General features: G+C 35.8%; 1 protein-coding gene across 4 annotated transcripts in view; it reads left to right on the top strand.

Moving 5' to 3' along the window:
- ARHGEF3 (Rho guanine nucleotide exchange factor 3) overlaps window positions 1-25,210 on the top strand; it is a 139,502-nt gene that overhangs the window by 20,724 nt on the left and 93,568 nt on the right. For all 4 annotated transcript variants that reach the window (XR_007509261.1, XM_049826231.1, XM_049826230.1 and 1 more), the window contains one exon: window positions 24,642-24,708. Coding sequence is in view for 2 of the 4 variants with exons in the window: in XM_049826231.1 (XP_049682188.1) it covers window positions 24,642-24,708 (67 nt within the window). In the remaining 2 variants the exon portion in view is untranslated. The remainder of the gene's footprint in view (window positions 1-24,641; window positions 24,709-25,210) is intronic.

Below are 25,210 nucleotides of genomic sequence, written 5' to 3'. Positions count from 1 at the left end.
TTCTTTTTGATCTTTATTTTTGGTGCTGTTTCATAACTGGATGCAGTATATAGTATGCAAGTTTTCTAGGGTTTGCAAGAGCTTCATAGGTGAACATTACTGTTTAAAATGACTGGAAGAAGATTTCTGGCTTTAAAAATACACTTGCAGTATGTAGCTGTCTGATCAAAGGAAGGAAGTAGGCTCATGTAGTGAGAGTATTGATTTCACTGGAGCAATATGATGCTATAAGAATTTATAGAGCCAGCCCAAGAATGATACAGGCCTGCTTTAAAGATGTTTTTCTTATAATTAAATCCCTGTTGTCACTTTTAAGTATTGTATACAATATGTCACAAAAAAAGTTAAAATTGATACTGTCAGAAGATACCCAGTTTGTTTAATAATATGAGCACTCTGCAGTTCTGTTGACTTTACTGGGACTAATTCACTGTACAATTAACTTGTGAGTAAATTATTACAAGAGCAAAACTTTCTAGCTTTTCCACTGAAAAAATGACTAGTGCCGAAGGCACTTATTTTGTTAGCCTATTTCTAACAGCAGATTTTCTTTAGGAGGCTGGCCTTGTTTTATGTCACAGATGATGGAAAAAAATAAACAGGAAAGCAAGGAGAAAAGAAATAAAAATACTGGGCAGCAAAAAGTCAAGAGATGCAAGTTAGCATATAAAAGAAGCAAGTGTGCAGGGTGGAAGGTGGGGAAAGGAAGGTAGATGGAAGAGGGAAAGCCTCAGGCTGCCATAAATGTGTTTGTTAGCTGGACTCTCACAATTTCCAGAAAACATTACTATGTGCCTATACCTATTTATGTAGCATTTCTATTGCGGTATAGTCCATTCAATCCATAGTGGTTGGGCTTACTGTGGCTGAGCTCTTAGCTCATTTGTGAAGCACTTTCTCGCTTCTGTAATTCTAGGTTCTTAACAGCTGTTGCTGAGCTAAACTATTTTTGGTCACTCAGTTATTTAGGATGCACCAGGCTTACAATTACACAGCTAGCTTTTAATATGATTTTATTTAATAAGGAAAAATGGTTCTACAGTGAAGTTCTGCCCAGTGGCTAGATATCAGATCACTTGCTGAACATATGGTTTATGTTAATATCTGTTGATTATTGTTTTATCTGAGCTTTAAAATTTGGAAACTCTTTGGTATAGCAAAAGTAGTTATTCTGGGGTATTGTGCAAACTGTATTTGAAGCTTTTTTTACTTTTAAATTAATTTGCTATTTAAAAACCAAATAGAAATAACAGGGTCAACTGAGATTAAAAATATGCTTGAACTGATAAGCCCATGACTGCAACGTGAGCAAAAGTAAAGTGGGAAAGCAGTGGTGAGCAGCTGAAAAATCTGCATTCTCATTATGAGGTAGTATGTAGATACCACATGGTAGATACTTAGCTTAGTGCATGTGGTTTTAATCGCACAACTCTTTTTCCTTTATGAGGATCAGAGTAGGGTAGCTAAATTGCTTCATACTGTAGCGCAGAGACAGGTACTCAAGCTGACTCCAAACTTGTGTGGGAAGTAAGGTTTCGTGACATGAATCATCATAATTCTGTTGCAGCTTTTGCCATCTGCTAACTGATGAAGGAAGAATTATGCGTCTGGAATTAACAGTGAGAAGAGAAACAAGTTTAACAACTTTCCCTGTTTCTCTTATATCCTTGTTCAATCAGTATAAATGAGTCACCCTGAAGAACTGAATTAAAATGGCTCTAGTCAAGTGCAGTTTAACTGCAGATGTTTGTGATTAAAAAAGGCACATGTTTGGAGAATACAAGGTTACAGTGTCTGCAAAAAGGAAGTCCCATAGGTTGCAGATTAACACTTTAGATAGCTAGATAAAATTAATCTTATTTGCAAGAGGCCTTAAATTAGTTGTTTTCTAGTAATGTCTCATTGCAAAGACAGGAAATACTCTTCTTGGAAAGCTGAAGAATATTCAGGGTAGTTAGCATAGCTTAACAATTATGACAGACTACTTTAAAGCCGATAAATATTTACAAAATAGATTTAAAAAAAAAAACAGTTTTATCTTACCTAACTGTTGTGGTTTATTTAATGTACTTCTCTGCCCATAAAAGGAGTAGTAGGATTGAAAATTGTTATGAAGGAATCATTTGCATTGGGACTTGCTGCCTGAGAGCCAGTCCCTTAAAGGAAGTGGATGAAGATCCAGGAGAGCAATGTAGAACATGGAGAGGGTGACTCATCCCAGCTTCTGTAGCACACCCAGAGTGAGAGATGAGAATGTGCTGAAATGGTTAAAGTAAGAGCAGTCGCCAACTGCTGACTTTAAGTCTCATGCACACATGAAATGGGCTTTGTAACTGAAGAAAATATGCCCCAGAGGCAAATACAAGTTTAAACATATGTTTAATCATCATGTCTTACAAAACTTGGTATGGATTGCATTTCCTCATCCGGGATGGGATAAAAAAAAAATCTTCATTGCTGCCTTAAGAAAGAAAACCTTTCAGCTTGCATGCTGGCCTGAATCTGAATCCCACAGGGTGGCAGGCTTGATCTGAAATTGAGAAAGGCTGTTTTCTCAGCCTGGCAGAGGAACAAATTGCTCTCCCTGTTGAACCCACCGGTGTCCTGGTTGCTGGTTGTTCTTCCCCTTTCCCATCCCGCCCTTTTTTCTGGGACTGCATAACGAGATATAAGCAGAAGTGAGAGTTATTGATTGGTTGTTTCAAAAGCAATCTTACTGGGTAAGGCTGCTGCTTGTAGGTAATTAGTGGGGTTTTTTTGCAGGGGCTTTATTTCTTCTTTTTTGGTGAAAGATCACCACTCCCTAGATTCCTGGATAAAGCAGTCATCTGTATTTTGTACCTGTGATTAGATTGTCTCTAGGTCTGTCACGAATGATATTTTGTTATGGGCTTTGGTTTAGCAGCTATTTAGGATTTATTAATATTTGAGATGGATCACAAGATTAGGTTGTAGAATTTCAACAGTACTTGAATCATCAGCCAGTTTAATAGAGTGACTTAATGGAATTTGTTACAATCAAATTTGCAACCATCAAATTTGCAGCTTAAGGTAGAGATTCAAAAATGACAAGGATCACCTGAAACTTACAGCAGGGTTGCACACACAGATGGAGGTTAAATCAAATCACACATGCACAAACAGATAAAAACAGTTCTGAACCACATGGACAGAAAAAATAGTTCCGAACCAAATCACACAGAGACAGACAGTAGTTTTGAACCAAAGTGCAAATGCACAACAGTTCTGAACCGAATTTTACACACACACACATACACACAAGCCGTCAACAGACGATCTTTCAGTCCTCTCAGAATCTCCCGAGAGGTGTCCCGGCTCAGGGGGAGACTGCTTCACACAGCTCGCTGCAGTCCGGAGAGCTCAAAAGGTCTCACCTTGGATAGCTGTGTATAAGGTCTCGAGATGATTGGCTTTCGTCATTATTTTGCATTCTGGCCATGATTCCTGCCAAGTCATTCTGATACACAGTTCAGGCAGCAGATGGCCCAGGTGTGGCCAAGGGGGTGCCCAGCCACCCCAGCCTCAGGCTACTGCACTTGCAACCAAGATAACAGCACAATCGAAGTTTTTCCCACAGCATGCATAGCTTATCCTGAAATATCAGAGTGGCCCGGGGTGGTGGTGGGGGCTGCACCATCACAAGGTCATACTTCAAATAATTTCTATTGGTATTACCTCTCTTGAAACATTTGCTACATGTTTGGTTATGACTGTTGTATTCTATCTGCTTTTTCACTGTTATGTATCTCTTTTTTTATTATAGCTGTTAGCCTAGGGAGTTAGAACAAACATTTCTGAAATACCAAATTGGTTCCAATTCAATGTCAAGAAATTTTTATCCATGTAAAAGGTAACACTGTCTTTGGGCTGCCCTCAATGGTATTTTGTTTATAAATGTGTATTAGTGAACAAGCTAGTGACATGGCTTTTATACTCTGACATACAAGTTCACAAAGAATGTATAGACTTAAATATATTTAGTTTTTTAAGAGCTGAAGAATGTCTAAAAACTTGAATTTTTAATTACTTTGATGTAGGAAAGGAATATAAAAATCTATCAGTCCACCTGTCATTAAAAGTCATCTTTGTTTCTTCGTGATGGGGTGTATTGGTGAAGTCTAGAAAAGATATTTAATAAAGATGAGTGTCACTTTGGACTTGCTGTGGCAGTCACTCTCCTGGATGGAACAGGAATCGCTGGAACTGAGAAGCTGAATCTGTATAGCTTTTATCTAAAGAACCAGGTTTTCTCATTTTGGTATGTTGAGTTTTGTTTTGGGTTTTGTTTTTGTTTGTTTGTTTTTCCTCTCTGTGGATGAGAGAAGTGCATATTGACAGGGTGATAATGCAGGCATGGTGATTAGGCTTGGATCACCAATGTAAATAATTAATACATTGTGGAAGGAGGCCTCAGCATCCCTAACTCATCTTTTGGTCATTTGCAAGTTGAAGTTATGATTATAGCAGATGAGAACTTCTCCTTCAGTGCAATCTTGCAAATGTAGAACAAATGAATTTGCATAGCGTAGAACAGGGATGAAATTTGTCATCTTGGTTGTTTTTTTCATGCTGTAGAACCTCATCTTCTCACTCAGATATGCTGCATTGTGCTGCATTTTCTTTTCCTTCTCTATTTTATGAAAAACCACAAAATTTGCAGAAATAATAAATATTTTTATTTGCAAAATATGAAGCATGTTAACAAGCAAAGTAAAGGAAAAAATTTCCTTCCCTCCTTCATAGTCTGTTCCAATAATGGTGAAAATAATTTGTGGCAATAGTAAATTAACAGTGATAAGAGAGTTGTAATGTGTTTAGGTTGTTTTAATTCCCTTAATTTCCATTTCTCTACCAAAAATGTTTAACTATGACTAAATTAAATATACAATTATGTGATACTTGTATCATAAACAATAAGCATTTAATATATCCAGAAAATCTTACATGTTGTAGTAGAAGAGCTTTTAACTGAGTCAGTGGGTTACTCGTTATCAATATCCCCCAAGCCCCCCCATTAGAGCTGCTTTAGCACATCACCATATTTGATGCACATACTATGCATTTTGTAGGAAAAATGCTATTATTTAAAGATCTCCCTCAGATGGGTTTGATCTTTAAATACTTTATATAGTATTATGACATCTCAGCAAGTAAGTCTTTTGATCAAGCTAACAGAGAAACAAGGCAAGGTTTTCCTATTTCTGTTTAGAGCGGCTGCAGGATATGACATTAAACAGATGATACTGATAGTTCTTATGGTAGATTTCATCAAATACATGTAAAGTTGACTGTTCTTTCTGGAATATGCCTCTACTGTTCATCAGCCCCATCTCTGTTAACTGCTATCAGTACTTCAGGAACAATTAGCCCTGTAGGGACCCTTACTCACTGTGGGCAGCTGCTAACCTCTTACTGCGGTTAAGTCTGCCAGTGTGTTTCAAAACACACCATTTCTGGGATAATTAAAATTTTCCAGGCCTTTCTAGCAATTGTGTATCCTACAGGCTTCATTGTAGCTATATTAGCACTATCACCTTTTTGACCATGGAGATTTTAACTGGGGTCCACAGAGGCAAAAGCTGATATTTTATTTAAATGTAGTTGCCACAATCTCTTCAGTCTTGTGGTGGGTTTTTGTTTTGTTTTTTATTTTTTATGATCTGTATGTAGGAACCAGTTTAATACATTTTGGTTTTGGTTTTAAGCAATATTTGACTGATGAGCTCTAACAAAATGTTCTCTGCTCGGTTACATTCTTCCCTCAGACAGTACCTTTCCCTGTTCAATAAAGGCACCCATGTTCAGTGGAGCGTACCAGATTTTGTTGCATTCCATTGTAGGTAGAGTTTGTTTTACTTTTAGGCTGATTTAGAAAAAGCAAGAACTCTTAACCTAAACCCACTAAACAACTTTAAATTAATCAAACAAACAAAAAAGCCCTCAAATTGCAATAAAATATGTAAGTAAATATATATAAAATGTAGAATAGTGTAAATTTCTACCAACCATTTTGAAACATTTTGATTCTCTGAGTGGGTGTATGTGCATGTGCCTATGTGAAGTGTGTCTGTGACATTTTTATCAAATGTAAAAAGAAAATCCCAGTGATCCACCATTGCCAACCATCTGTTTCCTGTATGCTTACCCTGCTTCTCTTCTAGAGGTTCTTGTCCTTGTTTATGATTCCTTTTCACTAAGACTCCACTATCTGTTCATGTGAACAGTCTGTTATTATTTTATACACTTGTTCAACATGTAGTACAGTTGAGCTTCTGGTTAATACCCTAATACTAAGACACTTAAACTCCTACACCCCACCCCTCACCCCCAAAGAATTAAGTGATTATCTATTTGTAGTTAATTGTCTGACTGTAGAGGGAGTTGGTGATAAAGTTTTCAAGGAAAACAAACATGATGTTTCTATGGGAACCTTTAAACTTTGTAGTGTTTAGAAACAACAGACTGATTTTTAACTTGGTCTTTCCTTTGGGGGGCAGGGAAGGCTGGAGAATGTGAATTGTTTAAATTAACTGCATTTTCCTGTGGACCTGAAAACTTATCTATAGATAAGTGTTGTAAGAGAGGAGGATTTGAGTATGTATCTTTCAAGCCGAATACTTTTGGTAACCTGCAAATTTCGAATATAGCTTTTCTGTAATAAGTTGTCATTACATTACTTTAAAACTACACAAGGAAATTCCCCAGCTAAATTTGTAGATTTGCTGCTTCTGATGTGGAAAAGAAAACCTGGGCTAACAGTAGTAGCTCATATTAATGTCATTATGAACAGAAACTCAGTAAGAACACAACTAAAATAAGAGCACTGCAAAGTATTGAAAAATACCTGCAAATGTTTCAGAATATCCACTTACATTTGTTAGTATTAAGAATGCATGGTTTTTTTCCCTGACTTTGACCTTCAGTATCACTGTAAGAAGCATAAATTAAAATTCAGAAAAATTAACCTGCCCTATCTACAGGAATGTAGGCACTCTGTTTCCTGCTGTATTGTCATCATCTCTGTCATGTTTTGCACCCGGTGAAGGATAGAAGCTAACTGTTTTACTAGCTATCCAGTTAGTTATGTCTTCATTTTAAAAAATGGATTCTAAAGGTGTATTTTAAAAAGTGAATTCAATTACTACTGTGCTTCTGAGTGTGGAGAATATTTTTGTTTCAAAGACTCTTGTTTATGGTAGCAAATTGCACCAAAAAGGAGGAACTGTTAATTTTTCATTCTTGGTGTCTCCCCCCACCTCATTCTGTACAGAACAGTAAGATAAAGATGGCTCTATTTTGAAAGCTATATATATTTGTTTCTATTCATCAGATTAAAATGCAAGTTGCATGTGGCCAGATAGATTAAAAGGAAAAAAAAAAAAAAGCACTCAAATTTTAAAAAAATGGAGGTCTCTCTAATATACTTTTATAACAGTTTTATTGCTGCAACTTCATTAGATATGTTTACGTCCAAAACTTTATGTTGTAGTATTTATTACCACAGCAGAACTCAAAAGATCTGGCAAGTCATAACTGGGCCTGCCTAGGCATGTTTCCCTCACTCTGTTATTTGTCTAACTTAATGCAGTTAAGTGAAATCACAGTAAGTCAACTACAAATCAGTAAGTGATTTGTATCAAAGTGCAGACAGGTAAAGTGATGATATGCTTTTATTATACCTGTGTATATAGCACCCTTTCTGTCCCGTCCATCAAATTTTGGAAGTTGTGGTTTGTTTTTTTATTTCTTCCCCCAGATATCTGTCCTCCTTTTTTCTGAACTGACAACTGACCTAGGGATCTATTTCGCCTTTCTCCCCTGTTCTGCATTGAAATGGGGGCACTCCATAACAAAACAGAAAATAGTAGGAAATGTCCACACAGCTCCATACAAATGAAGGAGGAAGCAGGAAGAACAAAATTGGGATTTAGGAGGCTAAATTAATTTATCATTAAACATTGACATTTATTTGCTAATCTCCTGGTTTATTATTCCTGAAATCAGAGAATGATAATAAACGCCTCCAACTCTTGCCTTCCAATCTGTCAGAATATGATCTGGTTAAACTTCTACAACAATCCAGTTAATCAGCAGCGATGCCTGTTTTATAGCATTTTCCTGATCAATTCTTGCAGGAGATAAAGCTATCTAAAATTTGTTGGGCATCATATGGTTAATCCAGAGGTTAAATAATAGTTCCTTTTCATGGTCTTTTTATTCTGTGATTAACAATATTTTTCCCTCCTTAATGTTTCTTATTTAATCTGCAACTCATCTGGCACAAGCCAACATTTGCCTGGTCACGTATTCTGTAATAGAGTACTTAATTGATTCTTTTGCATTTCATTTCAACAGAGGTTTGAAATGAATCATGAACTTTTCCACATTTGGATTTGTATTTCATTATATTTGGAGGATGTTTAAAAAAAAATAGATAGATATATATAATGTGTTTGTATTCAACATTTACAGCTTGATTTAAAAAAAAAATAAAAATCATTAAACACGGGAAGAGAGGAGGTTCTCATGTGTTACAGTGAATAGGCTGCTTAATACCTGTCCGTTCAGAATCTTTTCATTTTCTGTTTACTGGAGTAGGAGAGTTGTGAGTAAATTGAATTTCTTTTGTTATCGCTTGTCATCAAGATTTTTCCATGTAAATGAGAGAGTATACAATAATTTATAGAAAGATCATAGAGCACAGTGACAGAAAGGTAACTGTGTTACAGGTTTTACATTTTGTGCAGCAGGGGGCTGTATTTACCAACGGTATGTGAATAGATGTTTATTGTTTTGTTTTTCTGTGGGGACTATGAGTGACTACATGGGGTGTTTAATTTTAAAAATGTATAAAGTTTTCATTCCATTTAAGGCTTAGTCAAATTTCTCTCACTAGTGTTAGTCCTTTATTTTGGAGGACTTGGTTTCATGGTAGTTTTTTAGTATCTGTATCAAGGTATTGAAAAGGTAAATTCTTCTAGCACCTGAATAATTTATTCTTTTCATCTTTGAACGTTATTCCTGTAGGGTTTTGATCATAGCATGTATGTATGCTGTGCATGTAAGACTGGACTTTTTTTTCACCAGAAGTGTCCTTCAGGTCTGTATGTGCGCTTTGCAGTTTTCTTCTGTCAACCTGAGGAGGTGTCTTACAGCTTGTAAATAGCCTGCTTACAAGACAACTGTGAAATGTCCCCTTACTCTGTACACTGCAGTTTACAAAAACTGTATACAGTAACTTTGTAGTCGTAAACAGAATAGTGGTTTCTTATATTCCTTTGTTAATGTGGCAACTTCATGCAACTGAAACAGCTGTCCCTGCCTCTCTGAGGAATGCTATCCATGAATGTTCCATCTGTTCGTTTTTCCAATAAACAGCACAGATAGGACCTGACCATGTTTTAATCCTACCATGCACCTGCCTCAAGCCTTTCAGCAACTGAGTTCTACCTACAGAAACACATAATTGTCACAAAGGGCAGATAGGAAGACTGACAAAGGACTCTAGACCTGGCAAAAACTTGTTTCGGATTCTGAATCTCTGGTGTCCTTATTTAAAGGAAATGGTTTTGTGTTAAGTTCCATTGAAGATCTTGACTATTATTTCCTTGTCTGTTTCAACTTAAGCTGTTTTAATCAGTGATCCAAATAATAATTTTTTGCCCAGCAAGGAATATGTGACTGTCTCTTTTGCCAAGGTATTGGTAGTCCTAGGAGGTGTCTCATCCATCATCAGATCCCGGTTGATTTAGGATTTTGCATGTGCTAGTGATGAATGAGCATAGTTAGTAGTCTGGTGAAACAAGCAGCTGTGTTTCCCCTGAGGAAACTGCTAACCCTTTTTCCTGGCCTAATCTAGCAGTTTAGAAATTGCTCAGGTAAACAAAACTTTCATGCTACAGAGCAAAATTTGGGATCAGTATGGATGCCTGTTGTCGTGCTTTGTTATAGACCTCATGAAGTGGAAATTTTAACAAAGTGTATGAATTTCCTTGGTTGCCAGTGCTAATTTGTGTAGGAAAACAAGCTCAGTTATTCAACATATCTGTATTTATGTGAAAGTCAAGTATCTAGAATTTCATATTCTTTGCAAAGTGACTCATACACTTTGAGATTTCTGTGAGAATGGAAGAGTTTTGTGTAAAGCTGTTGTAAAGTTGTCATAATAACCACTTTTTATTATGTGTTATTGCCTATTAGACATTGTAAGCTGGTGTGCAAAGATTTACACTCATGATATCAGAGCATGCTTGCAATAAATGTCTTTTATGGTAATTTAATGCCTTAATATCATTTTAGCAATCAGTTAAATCTCGAACACACTATCAGGCAGATTTTTGTTTGCTGGGACTTTGCTCACAATAGAACTCATTCATTACAAGTGTACTGCAACTCTGTTTACGTTCTACTAGAGCAAAGATGTAACTTTTTTGATCAGGTTTCCACTTAAAGACAATTTAAAAATACTGTAATGTTTCTTTTCTGCATTTTCTTTTCACAGTGCAGTTGAGTTTAGAATGATCATCTTGAAGCTCTTTGTTTATGTATCAGACACAGTGTTAATATATATTTCTTTGTGGTTTAGGTTTAACATTAAATATTTTTCATTTCCTAGTAATTTTAAATTTTTCTCTTGAGATCAGCCACCTGATTTTATGAACTTTGGGAAAAAACATTGCAATTCCCCCTGCCCCAAGTGCAGTGGTTGATTCATTATGATAATTTAGAGAACAGACTCTTTTCCCCCCTTTCCATAGATTTACTTGAAGAAAAAAAGTTATGACATATTTTGAGTTTAAAACCCCAAACACCACCACCCTGCCTCCCCCCCCAACTTTCATCTTCAGTAGGACATAAAGAGTAGTGGGAGCTGGAAGTTATGATACCATTTCCTTTGCTTTTCAAGGTACCTAGAAAAATCAGATTTGCAGAAAGATGTGTGTGTGTGTTTTGAAGAAAGCCTAGTTTCCTCAGGAAATGGCATATGACTGTGCTGTCTGTCTTGCCAGTAACTTTTCAACCCATTGCTCAGTTTCACTTTTAAAAAGATGTAAAAAATATCAGAGCCAATAAACTCAAGTTTTAATGCAATTGTGTATGGGTGGAGGTGAGAGACCCCAATTAGTACCACCATTGTGAGGAAGGCTGCCAGAGCATAGCCATTTTATGTTCTCTTGGCAGGAGCCTACCAGCAGATGTGTTGCTCTGTACTAACCACAGCCTTTTCATGGCAAGAGTGTCACGGAGGTAATGAGAGACAGAGGGTGTGCTGAGGTGTGGGACAAAACACAGGGCCTGCTTCCACAGGAAACCAATCTTCATCACCTCTGCCCCTTGCAGAGTCTGTTCGAGTGAGCTTATGGGGGCTAAGAGGTGGTGTCTGCTTGCAACAAGATGATCTCTGCTGTTAGCCTGTGTGCTCAGTGCTGTATCTCTGTTCTTTACATTCTGATTGAGATCATGAGGTCACATGCTGTGTATAGGATGTGGCTGCTGCTTCACTTAATTCCGATCGGAATGAGAAAGCAGCTTCTTACTGTTAATCTTTGCCTTTAACGAAGAGCCCATACTGGAGCATCAGACTTGCAAGGCTGAGCTCTGTGTGTTCTTCATTGCTATGCCACTTCTGCCAAGCGATTGTCTCATCGCATCACTGCATACGTATTCTTTCTGAGTTCGACAGTTGTCCAGGTTGGGAGATCTGCCTGCAGGGCTATTAGACAAACAATGCTATCAATGAATCTTGCAGCATTGTTAAATCGTTAATGTGTTTAATGGGAAAGACCCCACTTCAGTTGGAGGTGGGGAGAGTATTGGATGAAATGAACTCTTTTCATATCAGTTTTTCACAGAATCATAGAACAGCATTTTTGATGCATTTGGAAGTGGAAAGTGCTGTGTACCAAAAGCAAGATGCTATTTTATTAATTAAGAGGTATTGTATAAGTGATCGGAAAAATCCAACAGCTTGGCTTCAGGAACATATTTCACATACTCAAAAGAAGTAGGACTATTTACCTTATGTTCCTGTCACTCTGATGGCTACCAACAGCAGTTCTAATATCAATGACCATGAAGGAAAGGGTAAATAATTTTGCATCATCATTGATCAAATCAATATTTGTTTGATTTCTTCCCTTGTGGTTTGTGACTCTCTTATTTCAGCTGCTGTAGTAAGTAGGAACACTGTCCTTGTATTCTGGTGCTTTCTGTATTTGGACTGAAAATGCCTGTTCTTTTGTTTTTGTAATTGTAATTAGCAAGCTTTTCAGTTTTTATAATGAAATACTGCAGTGTATGTCTACTTCCTAAACCTAATTAATATACCTCTTTGAAACCCAAATACATTAGCTGTTAGCGAGAGCAAAGATAAACATGCCCTAATTTAAAGGAATGGTATGAAAAAAAGTTTCAGAGGAAACATAATAGTGGTGAATGACTTGAAAAAAACAAAAACCTGGTGAAAATACAGAATGAAACAGCGTGCAATTGTGCAACTGCTAACATTCAGGAGTGTAACAAAGCCCAATAACTAATGAGTCTAAAACTAGTAGTTTCTGCATGTCAGAGTGAATCTTGTACCATGTATTACAAAGTTGTTAAAAATCACAGAGTATTTTCTTGGAGAAAAAAATTTATATTGTACTAGCATACGTGATGAGAATATGTCAATATGTGCAAGGGCAAATAGCCCCAAAATGTTTATTTCTTTGACAGAAAATAATCTCTGGCAAACTTATGTTAAAGATTTTTCTGATATGAGTTACTGGAGCAAACTACATTATTCTTCGTGGTTTCATAAATAACTGTGGAAAAACCTTAAAGTTTCATATACAGCTGTGTTTATTTCATAGGACCTTCTGACAATCTTTTCAGTTCTGTATTAGCTTTTTTTTTTAAAAATGTGCTTGAATAGGAAAGTTTTTGTATGTATGGCACAAACACATAGCAGAAGCAAATAGATTTTTGTTCATGTTTTTTGGAAGAGCAAGGTACATCAGTGTGATCTTAGCAATATTGATAATATATTAAAATAATTATTTGGGCTCTATTTTTTTCCCTACAGCAAAAATAATCTTAAAAATAATGTAAAGAAGCATTGGATACTTATTAGCAGTAATTTTCCCTTGATGGTGTGTACAGGTGATGTTTCTCATGAGACTTCTGCTTGCAGCTTTCATACGTGGCTACTTTTTGACCTTTATGTGCTTTCATTGCATTTGTTTTGGGAGGCATCTTAAAGCAGGTAATCTGGAGTCATGGGCCTGAAATTTTTGTTTGGCTTTGTCATCTTCCTATAACAACATACACCAATACATTTGAAGCAGATAATGTGAATGCACACTATGAGGCAAACAATGTAGTGTAGTTAATTATTGCACTTGCTGCTCTGACATTGTACTTCAGTGAGTGATTGCAGAAGGAAAGCAACTAAATACTTGTATTAATTAAGGTAATTAATAACAGATCTCATAAATAAGTAAAATAAGAAGGATATGCGCCTTCCTGCTTCCAGGCATGGACAGACAATCTTATCTTGAGAGAGATGTGAAAATTTCCTCTATTGGTGGATCAACCCATCACTGGTCTACCTCACAGCAAAATCCCATTTCCTGTCTGATCCACTGGTCTCACGTAACATGGCAATTCCTGGTTTTTTTCAGGAATTGTATTAATTTGGAAGGAAAAACAAAGCAGGGGGGTGGGTGGGTATGTATTTATCATGTAAATACTTCTTTAAAAAATATATTCATATATATATATATATGTATTTCTGAAGAAAATGGCTCTAAATCTCTACTATCCATAAATGCACTTTTTAACGAATGTACTTTGACCTGGGACAAAATGGAAAATATATACTTTAAGTCTCCTCACTGGTATAATGTTATTTTTTAATTATAGGATTCTGTACTTGTAAGAAAATGATTTTATCAACGGTTTCTGTATGCTCTTGTAAAATGGTCTTGGCTCAAATTACTGTACTGTAGTTAAAGTATTTATATTGAAGAGACTAGGAAACAACTTGTTGCTGACAGAAGTAGAGATAAGTGAACATTTTCTGTCCCGAGTTGATAATTTGAATGGAGCTTTAATGGAACGATAGTTTCAACAGGTTTTACTCTATTGCATTCATGGGTTTCTATAGTAACTACTATGGCAACACTGATGCAGAAAATGTTCCCACAGGAACCCAGCTGTGAATAATAACTAACAACTGAAAACATTTTGCTTTTGCATCTCATGTTAAATATCCCTTCGGAAGTGATGGAAATATGAAAGTGTGGGGTTTTGCTTACTTAGTAGGAAGTCAGTCTACTACATAAAAATCTATGTATTATGAAAGGAGTGTCGGTTTCAGAGTACATACGCCCTTTGAATACATTGCTGAAGTATCATCCCTCAGACCAATGAAGAGCGTTAGAAACATTAAGTGTAAAATTTGGTACCGGCTTCAAATGTTTCACATTGTAAAGAAACTTCCAATGCCAAATATGTAGTACAAAATCTTCTGCTCAGAAATTATAACTTAGCTTTTATTAACAGTCTTAGTAAATGCGTTTACATAATTCTTGACGATAAAACTATCTTCATAGCCTTCTGACCTTACTGTGCAATGAAGATTAAGATCACAAAAGTCACATGGTAGAGGTCAGTATTTGTTGACTTCAGTGTCTATTTATAAATTGCCTTCAAAAACTCTTATGATTTTTGCAGAAATAAATTTGTCAGTGTTTGTATTAAATGGAATATCCTGATATCAGAGGATGCAATATTTATTGAAACTGTTTGTTGTTAAATCTAGCTCTCCTTGTAAGTGTAAACTGGCCTTTGTGCATATAGTTGTGTTGTTTGTGTTTATTTCACTTGCATTCAGAACAAAGGAGAAACCAGTCCGGTGTTTATGATATGAATAAACTTTTAAACTTGAAAGCATTTTAGGGCTTGATTTGGTAGCTTTACTGTCATGGAGTAAGACAAAATGCTTATGGAGCTCAGGGGATTTATGGCCACAATAAAAAAATCCTATTGAGTTATATCAAACAATGGAAACTAAAGTAATCAATAGTAAAAGGGCACTGCTAATTCTTTTCAAGATCTAAAAAAAAAAAAAAAAAAAAAAAATAAATCTGTTATAGCTGAATAAGGAAATTGTGAAGATCGCTTTGTTAAATACAAGGAGAAAAAATTTTCTAAGCCCAGGAGGCTGATGGTTGCTCTTACAGTTAGTTACGCAGCTTAATAGGAATTACTGTGCAGCTGGAAATGAAGATGAAATGGAGATTGAATCACTGTTTGTTTTATTTGGGTTCCTGCAGTGTACAATCTGCTAATAATGCAAGCAGATTGAAATGCAAGTGAAATTCTTACAAGTGAAAAAGTGTTCATAAATCTGGAAGTTGCATAGTTTGATCTTGATGACTTTTATGTAATATCACATATTGCTTTAAACTTTGATTCAGGGCCTCGTATAGTTAATTTTGGTGCACATAACTGAGTTAAATAAACATTACATATACTGGCAGCTTATTAAAGAAAACTGGTTGTATTGGGTACATAACTACTGAAAATGTTTGCTTGTCTACAGATGTTTCACCTGTGAGTACCTTAAATAAGCATAGTTGTGTTTATTGTACCTGTTGATCTTAGTAATCTAACGAACTGGAAGTGTTCTCTCCCAGGTTTTATATTCCCCTAAAAGAAAAAAATGGGTGTTTCATTGTGTGCTTATCTTTAAAACAGCACCTAAAGCGGGGGGTGGGTGTGTGGGAATCCCAAGTCATGGTACTTTAAATTTCTAAATAGAAAGCTCTAGAAACAGGGAAAGGTTGTTTGAAAAAGTTGAAGCTTTTCCCTCAGACTTGTTATAAATATTGAAACTCTTAACTATGAAAGGCTTTGTTATCAATAAGTTGATGGATTCCTGAGCTTTTTCCACTTCTTAATACTCTGTTCTTTATGAAACTGACAATGCTTAAAGTGTAGGAGAAGTTCTGTTGCCCATGTGTTAGTTATGCCTTAGTAAAATACTTGTGTCCTGAACAGAGTCCCAGTATGCTGTGGAATTTAAGCTTTGGTGAGATTTTTATGTCCAAGTTATGGAACTGTATATGACAAAGTAGCTAAATGGAATTTGCCATGACAGCCTGCAATCCTTTAGGCATGGCAGAGGGCAGAACTAGTGCAGACATGAAATTATGTGGTATAATTTGACTTGGGGGGTGTGGGGGTGGTGTTAGTTATGGGCATGACTGCATACACTTGGAGAAGTTTAGTTTATTAGCTCTGGTGTTGACAGGTCTGTTACAATCTCAAGATAAGACATTCTGGTCTGCGTAGAAATTACAGGAGTGGTTTTTGTCACTCAATGTAAAATACTTCTTCATGGAAGAATAATCTTTCTCAATGAAACAGTATTCTGAAAGTTACAATCCTCTGTAACTGATCGCATTTAATAAAAGCGGGTTTCATTCTTTGACTGAATGGCTTAATGCCATATCCTTGGAAGTGTGGTGTGAAAAGTATCATACAGCACTCTTTAAAAAGTGCCGTTTTTCACTTTTCAACACAGAGAAGCCTCTAAAATTGCTTTAGGCCTAATGACATAACGATCTTACTTGACATTTTTGTTACAAACCTACATTTTTGGCCTTTTCAGTTGAAATACAAGCTATACTGCAGGAAAAGATAAAGTTGCAAATGAAGGGATAAGGAAATAGCAGTACAGGAGTTTTAAAATCTTGTATTGGATTGACTTGCTCCCAAATGTTACTTCTTTTAAATAGGGTTGCTCTCTTTATTCAGTCCTTCTGATCTTTCTAAATGCCTGTTAGTAAAAGACAGCTTCGCAGGAATTCATGTTTACCTTCCAGAAGAGGCCTAGATATGAATCCAAACAAAAAGGATTTTCAGAATACACCCATTTCCTTTATCAAGAACATGATGTGATGGCACTTGAATGATCATTTTGAGGGTGTTAGTAGCTTCTCTCTAGGCTAACTGAAAATGCTGTTTGGTTGGATTTCACAGACTGCTAAGAAATCTCTTGTCTGCTTTCTCTGGGTGAACATTTTTGGTTCTATCTAACCAGTAAGTATCCAGTCTTGCTAAACTAAGTGGATTGAGCATATTGTGAGGTTTTTGCCTGGAAGCATGCTATTTCTGATGCTCTCATGATGGGGGCCATTTAAGCATTACCATCACATCTTCTTTTTCCCATGGACCCGAGGATCTTATCTGGATGGCTGACTGTAGGATGGAGATGAGCAAACATTTCTTTTTAATGAGGAGTTGCCCTCTTTGTAAAGAATTCAGTGGGATGAGGTAATGACTAAAAATTAACAAACATGTTACCACCATTTCTTCTTCCTAGTATTATTGAAGTGCTACAGGAATAATTTTAGGCTGCAGACTCAAAGGGAGCCAGTGAATAATCTTTCTAATCTTAGCTTTTACAATGTTAATGAAACAGTGAAATTTTGTTACAGAAACATAATACAGAACCCTCTTCTCATCCTCCCCAGCATTAATGCAGCTATACCTTTGTCAAACGGCAGAAAAGCCTGCATCCTCATGTTGGCTAGTGAGTAGCCAGGGCTTTCTGTTTCAGTTGTGAACAGAGTTCATGTATGTCAAGGGGGATGCTTTTATAGTGGTGTATATCAGACATAATTTATTGCTTTAACCTGCAGTAGTTACAGATGAAGAAATAGATTATGTTTCAAGCTTTAAATCAAGCCTGTATCTCTTCAGAAGATGAAATGTTACATCATTAGCAATATCTGATTTTTAGATCAAAATGTAGAATATTATTTGGTCTTCAGGTTTTTTTCCCTCTTCAATAAAATTAATACTAAATTTTTACATGAAATTAATCAAATACAGAAATGAAAAAATGTGTTTTGTAGCTTCTTTGGGTTTTATTAGTGATGGGATATTTTTTGGTGCTATGCATTGATTCATAGTATAAATAAACATCTTCTGAAGAAAGCATGGGAAAAGAGTAGGTGTGGGACAGCTCGCTGGTACGTGTACCTGCTTCAGAGATGCAGGCTTTCATCTGTGTATATCCAGATTCACAAAGGCTGTTTTTCTTTCTTGATATATTTATGACACATAGTTCATGATAGTAGAGCAATAAAAGATTATGTTAATATTCAGGAAGTCAGCCCAGCTAGTAAAAATCAGTCATCTGGTTTTTTCCTTGCTGGACATTTTTGTTTCTCTCAAGGTAGTAAGTGTTCAATCCCGCTCATCTAAGTGGCATTCTTTCCCCCACCCAAAATTATTTATCAGTAGACACTATGGGAGCTCGAAGAGCTCATGTCTGCAGGATTGGACCTTTGTAAATCAAACATACACACAGTCTTTATAAGATGATTTGTCTTTAGGAAGAAAAGCCTCTCCAGTAAACTCTATATGAACTTAAAAATTTTCTGACTCAAGTTCTACTGTATTAGATTTGTTTTTTTCCTTCTGGAAAATAAATGAAATTTTCCACAATCTCCTTTTAGTGCCAAAATGCACAGGCCTGGTGTAGAAGAGAAATAGTATTTGAGTTTCAAATGGAGGAGTCAGTGTTTTTTATTAAGTAGGTCAAACCATGGGTTTTTTCTGCTTTTAAAATCAGTCCCACAGCTACATTAATTTATTACTCTGTAACTTAAAACATCCAAGAGAATCGGTATTGTTCAAAACTATTGTTCAAAGCTAAAATGCTCTTGCATATCTCTCAGGCTTCACCAGGTAAGCCACTTCGAAATTTTTTGTATGTGTGTAATTTAGTATCACAAATATCCCAGTGTGCTAAAATAAATGTGCTTTTTTGAACAGTATATTAGTGTACCCTTTTGATAGGCTGAGCAGATGACATTACAAAGAACAGTTCTGAACAGTAAGTACTTTTATTATTTAACAGTATCTTTGTAAAATATTCACAGCTGTAGTAACAGCCTTTTATTTTTGCAGATTGAAAAGAATTTTTACATAGCACAGCTTGTCCCCAAGTGGTTTGAGCTTTCCTTTTATTATCTGAGTATTCATGTAGATTTGTGAAATATACTTTTATCTTCAAACAGATGTAGCAGCTGAGTATTTTAAACAGAACACACAGCTTGGATATTTATATCTAAAAAAATACTGTTGTAGTCAGTGATTCTTTGTGCAGAAAGACTGCAGGATCAAATGAAGATGTAAGCTTAATATAAACTGCCATAAATTGTTCATTTATCTCGTCATCATGCTTTAAGATGGGTAACACTTTTTTTAATTAAATGTATTAGAAACTTTAAAACATTCAGTGCATGTTATAATCTTTAGATTGCTTTATATACTTTTACTTATTGATTGTCATTATATAACTAACCTACAGCACAGTAAAGGTTGCACAAAAAACCTCCACTGATTTCTTCTGGGCGGCATGTTAATTTGGTGTCTAAAAATTGTGTCTAAATAAAGATTTCAATAGGGATATCTTTGGCCAACAGATATTTCTATTCTATCTATTCATAGTACATGTGTGAGGGAACCTAAACAAAACTCCTGCACATCTTAAAGACAAAAGCATTATTTTATGACTTTTAATTCTTTTTCTTAGCATTGTCAACAAAATTCTGGGAAACAAAGCTGGGTTCTGTCCTGAGTTTTATGCAGAAAGAATACTTACGGGTCATATTCAGTCTTGCAAAAGCTCTACAGTTTCACTGATCTGTAAATATTATTGCTACTTGGTGACAGGTGAGAAGAAAAAAAATTCAAGTTTTAATTTAAGTTCTGAGGCAGAATTGGAATGTGCTAGGTATATACTTATTAAACTCAACAAATGTAAAATATAGGGATAATTTTTGCAAAACTATTTTAAGAAGGATCAATGTTTTGTTTCCAGATAAGCCTTTATGATGGTGCTGGTTTAATATGAAATACTGGATTATTTTTTTTTTCCTGAATGCAAGCAGCAGATGGGAAAACATAAACATACTATAAGACAAATAATACCTACTTCAGTCTTGATGGAGATGCATCTTTATTTTTAATTCAGTGTTCCACAGTGAACATCAACTGATGTTTATCCTTATTCCACTTCAGTACTTTATTAGAGTTTACGGCAACATCTTGTCTTTATTGTATACAAACTTCTGTAGTACATACTTAGCTGTGAGAAAGAAAACAATGTTTCTTTATCTGTGATAGCTTTTTATTTCATCGTTTATCTTGTTCTTTCTCTCCCCCTCCCCCTCCTTTTTTTTTTTCTCCTTTTTTCCCTCTCGCAACCTCTACAAGTGGTTTTCTTTTGTAAAGCTTTGCTTCATGTTGGGCAGTGTGTAATACAGCCTTGTGTACTACAAGAAACATAGGGAGTTGATTTATTGTAATTAACCTAACAAACTATATAAACTAACTCATGGGTACTAGCAGTTCTAGGACTTTAAGTGATTCTCATGAATCACAGAATCTGGGACCTTACAAATCTTAAGCTGATAATTCACTATATGTTTAATTCAGTGGCCACTCACTCTCCAGGCTACAAAATAGTGGTAAAAGCACTTTGGTTACAGCTCAGAGGGTATTACCAGTGTCAACAGTTCCTGCAGCAATAAATGGTTTGTTCAGTAAAATTCCAAATTTTCCTTATTGAACAGCAGGATCACTAGGAAAACAGCAGGCAACCAATTCAGTATAGTTCAGTCATTCCCTGGTAAATGTGCCAAAATACATCAGAGTTACTAAGATGTGAAGATGCCATTTCCAAGGCTTATTTTGCCAGGGCTGGAGCTTAAAGATTAAATGGAAAGATGAACAATTAAAACTCCCGATAAAGAGGAGGAAGTAGAATTTGACACTCAATCAGGTAGACATGGCTGAGGGTTGAGTATCTTCACTGGCTGCCCTTCCAAGTGGCAGGCCTCTGCTTGCACTTTTCTCAGACTGGATGGACTTGGTTTCAGGCTTTTATTTCTGTGGTAAACTTTCCATAGCAATCTCCAAACCAAGCCCAGCTGACAGGTTTGCATCTGAAGAGTTCCTATATAGTCCTACCTTCTAGTTTTTCATTCTTAAAACTGCAGTACTGGGGAGAAAATGTTTTGGTGACTTTTAGCTAAAAGAAAAAAGATCCATCTCTATGAATGGTCAAGTATTGTAAGTTACAACTCTGAGATCACTGTTGCAAGTAATTGTAGGGAGGAACTCTTCTCTTTCCCTCACACTTTATGTACTTCTTTTTCTCCGCCATGACCTAATCTGCGATCGTCTATTTGATGTATTTTAAGAGTGTTAGTCACAGTGCACACAGTTACAGGAACCATCCCTGTCTTGTTCTTGACATCTGAAAAAGCCTTACTATAGTATCTGAGTAATTAATTTTAGACTTCTGTGCCTCCAAAAGTCAGATCTGCTTGTCACTGTTAGTTATCTGGTAAATTATTTTATTTCCAAACCAAGTGGGTCTAATACACCTATTGATAGAGTATCCTTTCTATTACAGTGTAACTTTTATTGCTTATTTAAAAAATAGAATTCCTTGATAGTTTTGTAGCTTTATGTTTTTGTATTTAAAAAATCAAATAGTATTTTAATAGTTTTATAATACAGACAGGCTGTTTTTTAATTAGCTTATATACTGCTGCAATTTGGAAAAGGTTTAACTAGTAAACAGAATGTTCAGAAGTAACAGTAGCAGTGCCCTATAGAAAAAAGAGCAAGACACTAATTTAAAACGTATTTGAAAAAAATCTGCAATACTTTAATTCATTTTCAGTACAGTTCTCACTGATGTTGACAGTTGGGAAGACCAAGAGATCAAAATAACTTTAAGATAGTGAAGGACAAAACTGAAAACCGTAAATGAGGTCTTGTTTTTGGTAGAACTTTATTTTGTTACTTGGGGTGCAGTTGAGAACACAACTTGTATTTTACTCAATTTTGGTTTAGGGGTATGTTCAGCTGAAAAATGCTGGATCAGAATGGTGGTTATAAACAATTTATGAATATGTTTAGTCTCGATCGTTTCTAGTTATAGGAGCAGTGAGATTTCTAAAATAGTCTTTCAGTAAGAGAGTAGAACAGTACTTTTGCAGTTTTAATATCTTGGTTAAGTTTGAGATGGGCTATATGAAATGGTTGCTTGTAATGGGAAATTAGACTTGATGTATTCACTGTGTTCCAGACTTAAACTTTGAATACCCCTGATAGAATAGAAAATAGGGCAGTAATAGCCAGGCCAGATGGGTAAAACTGAAAGGTTTTGAAGAAATTACTTAAGGTAACCCATAGGGTGGTAAATGAGTATAATGCTTCAGTCCGATTTCTGCTCATTAAGAGAATGCTGCACACATTGGGTGAAAAAACAATTTGTGAAAGGTTTTGTTACACCCTGTAGGTATCAGATCAGGCTAGTAAGTCATGGAGGAACATACAGTGGCTTCGATATGTTTCACTACCTTTTTAAGTAACTCCTTTTGGTAAAACTGGTTTGTTTCATTAGGCTGGTGCATTTGAGGCTCTTTAATAACTCTACAATAGTATTAAAAAGAAAGGACTTAGCATACCATTGTGAATAATAGAGGGATTAATTCTCACCAAAATGAAGTAAGGAGCTTGACTGATAAGGAATGAAGATACCTATTGTGAAAACTGGCAAAATGTAGATTTAATATTGTCTGCTCTCTATAAAGACTGGCTGTTGTGTAGTCTGGGATGCTTTCAGTGGATGGGAAAGTTACAGATTGGTAACGAATGATTTAGTCATCAGTCTTCTAGTGGATGGCCTTCAGTTTAGTGTACATGAATGATACCATAAGCTTACTTATTACAAAGTTTTTAGTTCTTGTTACAAAATTATTGTGGGGAAAGATAATTTTTAATGGAAGTTTTCATTGGCTTGTAACTGTTGTCTAAACTACTATAAATCCTGCTTTGTTGAAGTTGAAATGTCTTTTGTTTCCCCTATATTCAGCATAATTAAAATAGAACTAGTGCAATTCTTGATAAACTGGGAAAATAAATGCATGAACAGTATTAAAATATCAGAAAAAATTGCAGAAATGTAAGTTTAAACATGAGATTTTTTTGAAAAGTGACTAAGGAGCACAACTCTATAGAAAGCTCACAGTACTTTTTGAAAAAATCTGACTGGTTCTAATGTGAGATTATTTGTGAATAAAAAGGGTACACAACACTGTTAGGACAATTGATAGTTGTGTAACTTGCTCTTGTTAATCACATTTTTCTGTTTTCATAATGCAGTTCCAGTGAGGCTTTTGGGTTAGAAATTCAGTTTCAGTGTATTTAACTCAAAAAGCTGTAGTAGTAGGATTTATTAGTGGGAGAGTCTTTAATGCTAACGCCTGTCATGTATGCTGCCTTGTGCTTCTTAATGACTTTATCAGTGTGCTTCAAATATTGATATTCTTTCTGGTTGGTTGACTGGTAGAGTGAAAAACTGAGATTTACATCTCAACCTTTGATGTTACAAAAATGACTCAATTGTCATGATTATAGTTTATTATTTACATTATGTTGGCATCTAAAAATGTCTACTGTGATCACAACTCTGTGATGTGCATTAAAACACATAATAAGAAAAATGTCTAGACAACAAAACAGAGAAGGTAGAAAAAAGACAGAACTATTGCTGTCCTGACTCTACAGAAAAGAAACTGGGGCATGGTGTGCTGGAGTCCTTCAGCAGCTATAAGCAGCAGGAATGACTCCCAGATCTTTCATGTGTTAGTCCAGCACTTTAACTGCAAAACATCTGTCCTATTACTGTTGAATGGTGAGGTTTGGTAGATGGCCATTTAATTTGCTATTCTTTAACCAAGTTCTTGTATTCCTGTTATTGTTTGTGATCACTTCTGTAATCTGTATAATTGCATGGTTGGAGTTGTAGTGTGCTCAGCACTTAGGTCCTGCTGCCAAACTATTTGTTGGTTTGGTCAACTTCAACAGGTCAGTCAAGCTTTGATCTGACTTTATGTGTAAAATATCAGCAATGTTTGCCTGCCTTTGTGAATTAAGATCTTACTGGTGAAAAGCACTCATTAAGAGCAAAGTGGAGAATGTTATGGTTACTTTTCAGAAATAATTGTACAGCGATAATTATAGGGTAGGAGAAAGGTTTTTTGGAAGGAGTTAAAAACAGAAGTCAGCTTCTAGTTTATAGCGTCACACAAAGGTATGTCTAGCTTGCTTTACATTGGTACTTCGCGTAGCTTCAGTGTTAGGATTAAAGGCTCTTTAGTGTCCCTATGTAGTACAGCTGGCAGACTGCACCATCTTGCATCACATGACATAATTGCAGCTTCATAGACCCGCACTGTTCAGGTCAGGGTTGTCTCTGCTTGTTGCAAATCAGCAGGAGTAATAAGTTGTTGTCAGGCATCAAGTCAGTCTGTCTCTGAAGGCTTGTAAGGCTGCCATGTCCCTTAGCTCTCAATCTGAATTAAAACATTTAACTGAACTGAAGAGAGAAACCTGTCAGAAGTGCAGCCAAGGAAATCTAAGGTGTCTTAGTACTTGAAGCCTGTGTTTTTCTTTTCTCCCTCTATTGTCACTCTGTTATTGATTTAGAAAATATGACAGCTGAAAAGGTAAACACTCTTCTTTGTCTCATCTTGCAGGCCGAAACAACAGCAACAGAACAATTTTTCCTTGTTTCCTTCAACCAAGGGCTGGAATTTCAGAGGGGTAAGTTTGGTATTGTTTTGTTCCTACTTTGTAACATTCTCTCCTGCTTCATTCTGTTGCAGTGTAACTTCATAGTTAAACCACAATCTGTGAGGACTAAAATCATAGCAAAACAACTACAGAATGGAACTTGTAATTTTGTGAACTCCTAAAAGTCTTTCTAAAAAAACCCAACTTTTGTTAATGTGATTGGCTGACTTATTATGAGACATGGGGGAGATAATTTAATGTAAGTGGGTTAATGTACAAAGTGATTTAAAAAGAAAAATAAAAGGACGTGTTTTCATATCTGAAAATAAATCAGCAAAACTGAACTGATGTGTACTGGGTTTTAAGTTCTCTTTTAATCTGATATAGATAGTTGTGAAGTTACTTGCTGAAAGCTTGTATATATGCATTTTGCAGAAGTACAGTTGGAGAATCATAAGAAAAATTACATGGATTTCTTACGAGGCAGAAGGGACTAGGTTTTTTCTCTGGTTGGCTGAGCAAGGAAATAGGG

Source organism: Accipiter gentilis, chromosome 23, assembly GCF_929443795.1.
Source record: "Accipiter gentilis chromosome 23, bAccGen1.1, whole genome shotgun sequence".
Lineage (NCBI taxonomy): Eukaryota > Metazoa > Chordata > Aves > Accipitriformes > Accipitridae > Astur > Astur gentilis.
Note: the sequence above shows the minus strand (reverse complement) of the source record. Positions and strands in the feature narration are given on the sequence as shown.